This window comes from Conger conger, chromosome 11 (assembly GCF_963514075.1).
Source record: "Conger conger chromosome 11, fConCon1.1, whole genome shotgun sequence".
NCBI lineage: Eukaryota > Metazoa > Chordata > Actinopteri > Anguilliformes > Congridae > Conger > Conger conger.
The window spans coordinates 47657736-47665392 of NC_083770.1; the positions used below are offsets into that span (position 1 = coordinate 47657736).

Here is a 7657-nt window from a genome sequence, read left to right on the forward strand (position 1 = left end):
CCTGAATTTCAAACGCAGAGAAAAAGAAAAGAACATTCGGGCTCCGCTGTGCTTACCTCGGCGGGACCGGGAACGCGCCGCGTGACCTTTAAGTCAAAGCCGAGATTCAGACCCCGTCCGTCTCCGACAGAACCGGCACGAGATGCTCGCCGTGGAGCCCATCAACGAGCTGCTGAGAGCCAAGTGGCAGAAGTTCGGGGCGGCCACCTTCTACATCAGCGTGGTGTCCTACCTGGCCACCATGATCATCTTCACCTTGGTGGCGTACTACCGTCCGTCCGAAGGGAAGGTGCGTGTCGATCGGGCGGGAGGGATTGTTTTGGGGGCTGGGCGGGGTCGTGTCACCTGTTCCGGGATTAACCCTGTGTGCCCTGCTCTCCGCCCCACTCTCAGCTGCCCTACTCCTACGTCACGCCCACCGACTACCTGCGCCTGGCCGGAGAGGTCGTGACCCTGTTCTCCGGAATCTTCTTCTTCCTCACCAACGTACGCTCCCGCTCCCTCTCCCTCTCCCTCCCGCCCGGGAGAATTCCCTCCGCTCTTTATAGCTCAGAGTGATTCACTGCCACTGTTACCAGAGAAGAGAAGAGAAGAGAAAAATATGTTTTGTCCTTTGATATTTCTCCTGCCGTTCTCTTCACAATTCGGCATCCCTCCTCCCCGTTCTCTCCCCCCTGCGCTTGCCCAAGGTCTGCTCTGCCTCTCTCTCTCTCTCTCGCTGACTCTTTCACGGAGCCTCTCTCAGCGCTGGCCTCTGCCCTGGCTTCTACCTTCTGAAGTACCATTATTGGAGAGCTTCGAGTCTCGCATTCAATTTAAAAGACGCTCCAGTGGCGTAACCTTGTTAGATGCCATATTGCCGGAGCAAAATGACAAATGATAATCCATAATTACCGCAGTGCGCTGGTGTGCTGCCGGTCTTTAGCCTTCCCTAAAACGTTCATCGTTTCTCGCACTCAGAACCTGACTTCACAAATCAATCAGTGAGCTTTGATATGATGGAACTGCTTATGCTACAGGTCAGGACCTGTTCCTGGAGATCTACCGCCCTGTAGGTCTAACAAAGCACGCCTCATTCGACAGCTAGAGATCTCATTAGGCAGCCAGTTAGGAGAATGTGTGTGCCAAATTAGGGTTGAAATGAAAACCTGCTGGGCGGTAGATCACCAGGAACAGGGTTTGGCACTTCAGTATGTACATGTTGTTGCAGTATAGTATAGTTTGGTTGCTTGTGAGGAAAACTGTATGGTATTTTGGGCTTCAAACCTTTTATTCTTATTTTCTGAATTACTGGCTTTTCTGTGCATATGTCAGATTATTTTATAATTATAATGTAGCTCTTGTGTCTGTGACGTGTAATTAATGTATCTCACCGCGATAAGCCCTGTAATTTTCTGTGGATAAGAGATCGCAGACTCTTTTTTTGGTAATAAAACTTCATTGCAAATGGAGACAATCAAACAGAGCCAAATGCAGAGAGCTGGGGTGAAGGTAATTAAACAATTAAATATTAATAAATTTCGGACTAATTTATTAATAATATAGTTTTATACTGCAGTTTTCCGCATGGCGGCACGGATGGTGCAGAAGGAGGTCCTGGGTTCGAATCCCGGTCGGCCGGGGCCTCTCTGTGCGGAGTTTGCATGTTCTCCCCGTGTCTGTGTGGGTTTCCTCCGGGTACTCCGGTTTCCTCCCACAGTCCAAAGACATGCAGGTTAGGCTGATTGGAGACTCTAAATTGCCCATAGGTATGAGTGTGTGAGTGAATGGTGTGTGTGCCATGCGATGGACTGGCGACCTGTCCAGGGTGTATTCCTGCCTTTCACCCCAATGTATGCTGGGATAGGCTCCAGCCCCCCTGCGACCCTGTTCAGGATAAGTGGGTTAGGATAACGGATGGATGGAGTTGAGTTTTCCCTCACCCCAGTTCACGGGCTGGTTGGACGGAGGCTGTCAGGCTTTTGTCGGCCGGCTGCTCTTTCCTTGCCCCCCCAGGCCAAGACATAGCTGCCTCACGGCACTGAGTGTCCCTCCCCCAGCAGGATTGATTGCTGAAGGTCACTCATGTGTGGGATGTGGAGAACTATTTTAATTTCAGTGGTCAGGCCGCGGTCACTCAACCTGTACGTGTGTGGAATGTTATCTGGCAGGGTGGCCGTGCTCACAGAGGCGAGCACAAACGCTCCATTTAGAACCAGGAAAACAGCGCTGTGCTGTTTTTCTGTTCCCCGTGATTCATTTGTGTCTTGTACTCTCTGATACTCCGGTTTTATTATTTTATTGTTTTCCCGCAGCCTTGTCTTATTTATGTGTGGTCAGTGGTGTTGGCCTGAGGCGGGGGCACTGCATGTTAGAAGGTTCGGCTTCACTCCCAGTAGATTTACAGGGTTTTTTTTTCCAGGACTTTCTCTCTCTCTCGCTCTCTCTCTCTCTCTCTCGCTCTCTCTCCACTGCGTCTCTGCCTCCGTGTATTCTCTCAGCTGTGCATCCTTAATGTCTCTGTTGGCATAACCAAGGCTCTCTCCCCTTCTCTTTAGATTAAGGATCTTTTCCTGAAGAAATGCCCGGGGGTGAACTCTTTATTCATTGACGGTTCCTTTCAACTGCTCTAGTAAGACCCTGGGACCTTTATTCAACTATCCCCTTCTTCAGCCCCCACCTCCCCCCCCCAATCCCATTTAACTGCACAAGCACCCCCACCCCCCACCCCTTTCACTTGCGGTAATTTGTCATTGACATGGCCGTTAATTAAAAAGTTCAAAAACTAAAACAAAGGTGTCTAGGCCAGTCCACACAGAGGCGTGTGCTTCTTTTTATCCATCCGCATCAGCTTCATTGTCACGTTTCGCGTTCGCGCGGTTCGGGAAGGAAAGCTGCTAATTGCGCGGGCGCTGACACGCGTGTGCCTCGGTGTACGCGCGGGCGGAGACACACGCGTGTGACATTGTTTAAAATGGCTGAAAGCTGTCTCCCGTCGTAGCTTCATCTACTCGGTGCTGGTCCTGGTCACCGCGGCGCTCTACCTGTCGGGCATCGAGGCCTACCTGTCGGTGATGGTGTTCGCCCTGGTGCTGGGCTGGATGAACACGCTCTACTTCACCAGGGGCCTCAAGCTCACCGGCACCTACAGCATCATGATCCAGAAGGTGAGCCTAAAACTCTCCGTCATGCAGTGCGCCCTCCAAGTGCCACTCGTTTGGGATGCTAGACAATCGTGTAATTAAGCTCTGGGCTAGAGTTGACGCTTCACAGCGAGTATAGTTTCTTCTTCCGGAGCTTGAATGAGGAATAAATTGCGCACTTTGGCAATGTTTTGACCTTTCTCTCTCCCCCCCCCCCCCCGTTATATTTAAAGGAATCCCAGCAGCTGGTCGCTTTGCTGTAGCGCACTCCATTGATTGCCCTGACAGAGCGTGCTGTTTATGTCATTTAGCCCATTCAGCCAACGGCGCAGTGCGGCTCTGAAACACATCGCTCTGTAACGTTCGGGTTTCAGATCCTGTTCAAGGACCTGTTCCGGTTCCTGCTGGTCTACGTGCTCTTCATGATCGGATACGCCTCAGGTAGGTTCCACCTGCCACCTGCAGAGCTCTCCTCAGGTGCTCTGCCTTGGGATGCAGACCTGGGCCTCGTTTCACAAAGCAGGATTTAGCTGGATAAGTGCACCAAGTAAAACCCGGAACCCTCATAAAAACTGGAACATGGACTAAAGTGAAAAGATGTTCCGGGTTTTACGGAGCACAATTGACCAGCTAAACACCGTAGCCCTGCTTTGTGAAATACCCCCCTGGGTTTAAAAGAGTATTTGTTTTGGATTCAAATACTATTCTGTGCTGTGCTCTTTTGATCTTGCCTGGTGCATTTAAGTCTGCTAGGAGGAGCAAATGGGGCAGGGTTTTACACTTTTGGAATTAATTCCTTCCAGTACACCAGGGACGCAGTCATTAAGGTACATGACTGGGACACGCAAGGTCGGCGGTTCAATCCCCGGTGTAGCCACAATAAGATCCGCACAGCTGTTGGCCCCCCTGCATTGCTCCAGGGGAGGATTGTCTCCTGCTTAGCCTAATCAACTGTACGTCGCTCTGGATAAGAGCGTCTGCCAAATGCCATTAATGTAATGTAATGTAATGTAATGGAAGCTTAGTCAAATGCAGAAAATAGTTAGAATCCAGGTCTAATAGTAACCCTATCCTCCCACACACCCCCCAGCTCTGGTGTCCCTCCTGGCTGCCTGTCCCGGGCCAGAGGAGCAGTGCCCGCCCAAAGGCTGCCCCACGTACCCACACTGCCGGGACACACACACCTTCAGCAACTTCCTGCTGGACCTGTTCAAGCTGACCATCGGCATGGGCGAGCTGGACATGGTGGACAGCGCCCAGTACCCGGTGGTCTTCCTCATCCTGCTGGTCACCTACATCATCCTCACCTTTGTGCTGCTGCTCAACATGCTGATCGCCCTCATGGGCGAGACGGTGGGCCAGGTCTCCAAGGAGAGCAAGAAGATCTGGAAACTGCAGGTGAATTTGGGGGGGGGGGGGGGGGGGGGACTGTGGGAGTCAACATGGGTATCTCTGTTAACTTCAGTTGATTCAGGATGTTCTCTGTCAGGGGTGTCAAACTCCAGTCCTGGAGGGCCGCAGTGTCTGCTGGTTTTTGGTGTGTTTCAGCATGAGAGATGCATCTCAAAGTCTTTCATTGGCTAAAGAGTCCACACACCTTGTTCTGAAGGCCTTCATTTGCTGCTGATTTAAAGGAAACCACAAACACCAGCAGACACTCCAGGACTGCAGTTTGACACCCCAGGGGGTGTCCGATCTTAACCAGAAAAGGCCGGTGTGTGTGCAGGTTTTTGTTTTAGCACAGGACTAAGACGGCTGATTCTACTCATCAAGGTCTTGATTAAAGAACAAAGATTAGTTCATTAGTATAATCAGGTGTGTTACTACTGGGTTAAAACAAAAACCTGCACCCACGCCGGCCCTTTTAGGATAAGAGTGGACACCTCTGCGTTAAATGAACAAGTGGCAGGTATTGGACCTCTTAGGTATGTTTTTGAATGGGGCCTGAAGATAGCAGAGTGTCCTATTCATCCTATTGTCCTCTGCCTCTGCTAGCCTTGATATTCCATAAAGACCTTATGCAGGTTGAATCTGAAATTATTATTCAGGATATGTGTACTTTTGTAGCAAGTCATTATCTTTTATTGCCACAACATTTAAGCAACAAAGGCTGGAATCATGGGTGTATTCAAGCTGGATCAAAGTCGACTATCTTTGATTTGTGTTTATGAAAACATTTTTAGAGTATCCACAGACAGGTTAACCGCTAGCTGAAGTGCTTCGCAGCTGAACTGCACCGCTAACAGGCATTTTATCTGTGAGGCGGACTTTTCCAGAAGCAACAGGAGAAAACAAAAAAAATCCAACCTCTGTGACCTCCCTTCGTGCCCTTTGACCTCAGTGACCCCGAGTCTGTGCTTCCTGTATGTGCCCTCGGCTTCTGTGTCTCTGGATCTCTGACCCCTGGCAGCAGCGTTTACCCTCTGACCCCAATCTCTCCCCCCCCCCCCCCCCCCCAAAAAAAAAAAAACCCCCCTAAAGTTTATGCCATATCTCCCCATCTGCCTCTGTCAGTGGGCCACCACAATCCTGGACATCGAGCGCTCCTTTCCCGTGTGCCTGCGCAAGTCCTTCCGGGCGGGAGAGATGGTCACGCTCGGGAAAAACTGGGACGGGACACCTGACCGCAGGTGGTGCTTCAGGTGCGTGCAGTTTTCCCAGTAACCCCCTTGGGGAATGTTTTTTATTTCCAAACTTCTAAGTCAGTGTTCTAGAACTCCATTGCCTTCCGTTGACCAGTAGTGACCGCTAGATAAGCATTAGAACGGTCAGTTAAGGAGAACATTTGAATCACATATTTGTGGAACTAGCAGCTGAGACGGTTAAAAGTCGGGAATGGGCTGTGGGGTGTTTTGGAGGTTGGCTTTGTGTGAAACCCTCCCTGTATGTTCCCTTCCCGCGCAGGGTGGATGAGGTGAACTGGTCCCACTGGAACCAGAACCTGGGAATCATAAACGAGGACCCGGGCAAGAACGAAACCTACCAGTACCTGGGCATACAGCAGACCGTCCGGGGCCTGAGGAGAGGTGGGGAGACTATCCAGCAGACGCCCTGACATACATCAAACAGAGCCGTATTTAATTGGTTAATTGGGGGGCAGCCTGTAGTGTTGTGGCTAAGGTACATGACCAGCAAGGTCAGTAGTCCGAACCCCGGTGTAGCCATAATAAGATCCGCACAGCTGTTGGGCCCTTGAGCAAGGGCCCTTGACCCCACATTGCTCCAGGGGGGGATCATCTCCCGCTTAGTCTAATCAACTGTAAGTCGCTTTGGATAAAAGCGTCAGCCAAACAACATGCGATGATACCTTACAGGCCCTGCCGCTCTCTCTCCTGCAGATCGCTGGTCCACGGTGGTCCCGCGGGTGGTGGAGCTGCATAAGGGCCCCCCCTCCAGGGACACGGCGGTGGAGATGGAGCCCCTCCACCCAGGACAGAGGAGGAGGCCAAGCAACGAGGGCCGGCACTGAGCCTGGGAGCCAATGAGGGGCCTCGATCCACCAGGGACTGACGTGCGATTGGACGGGACACAGGCCCTGCCCCTTTTTTTTTTTTTCGCCAGTTTGCACAAAATGTACGGTGCCTGAGTTTTTCAAGAGTTTTTAAGATATAAGAAGATAGGTTTCCAAAGAAAAGACTAGGATCAAATTTTTTCGAATTCGAAAATTGCAACATTTTACTTCATGCCAAAGAATCAAACCAGACGGTGCGTGAACTGAATATATATCAAATGTTTTTGTCCTCCCCATCCCTCCCCCCCCCCCACAAATTTTTAAAAAGCATTCAGTTTCTCCCTCAAAAAATATGGTATATGTGGAGTGTGAGCTGATGGCCAGGCGCTGCTCAGAGACTTAAAGAGAGGCTTAAAGAGATCGGGGGGAACAGAGGAACAGGGCAGCTGGTGCCCCAGGACGGCCTGGGGTGAGGTTTGCCCCGTACCCCATCATTCGGACCCCGAAGACACCTAAAGCACAGCCTTCTGGAGTCTCCGGCCCCACACAACGTGCTGCAATACCCAAACACCTGCTGCTCTTTCCGCAAAGAAGGAGGAATATTTAAAAACAAATGAATTTTAAAAAAGTGTCACTCACCAGAAATCCATTAATGGATGTAGGGCGGCCTGTAGCGTAGTGGTTAAGGTGCACGACTGGGACACGCAAGGTCGGTGGTTCTAATCCCGGTGTAGCCACAATAAGATCCGCACAGCTGTTGGGCCCTTGAGCAAGGCCCTTAACCCTGCATTGCTCCAGGGGAGGATTTTCTCCTGCTTCGTCTAATCAACTGTACGTCGCTCTGGATGAGAGCATCTGCCTGTAATGTAATGTATGTGTCATGCATGTCCGTGTTTTATAAGGTTTGCTCAGGGACTTTAGGAAGAGACAGAGAGCTCAGGCCTCTGTTGGCCAACATTTTAAAAAAACCCATCAAATATTTAGACCATGTGCAACTAGACTAGATACTGGGATGGTCGATACATTATCTACATACATCTAAGAAAATAACTTTTTACTGTGTCTGTTAACTTTGGGCTGAATT

The 7657-nt window shown here is 50.6% G+C and overlaps 1 protein-coding gene across 1 annotated transcript in view; it reads left to right on the forward strand.

Annotated features, from left to right (window-relative positions):
• Positions 1-7196, forward strand: part of trpv4 (transient receptor potential cation channel, subfamily V, member 4) — a 36164-nt gene extending 28968 nt beyond the window's left edge. The window contains exons 8-16 of the mRNA XM_061260111.1: positions 131-289; positions 394-486; positions 2538-2611; positions 2981-3146; positions 3497-3563; positions 4213-4520; positions 5637-5764; positions 6027-6148; positions 6461-7196. Of these exons, the coding sequence (XP_061116095.1) occupies positions 131-289; positions 394-486; positions 2538-2611; positions 2981-3146; positions 3497-3563; positions 4213-4520; positions 5637-5764; positions 6027-6148; positions 6461-6591 (1248 nt within the window). The 3' untranslated portion in view covers positions 6592-7196. The remainder of the gene's footprint in view (positions 1-130; positions 290-393; positions 487-2537; positions 2612-2980; positions 3147-3496; positions 3564-4212; positions 4521-5636; positions 5765-6026; positions 6149-6460) is intronic.
• The last annotated feature ends 461 nt before the right edge of the window (positions 7197-7657 follow it).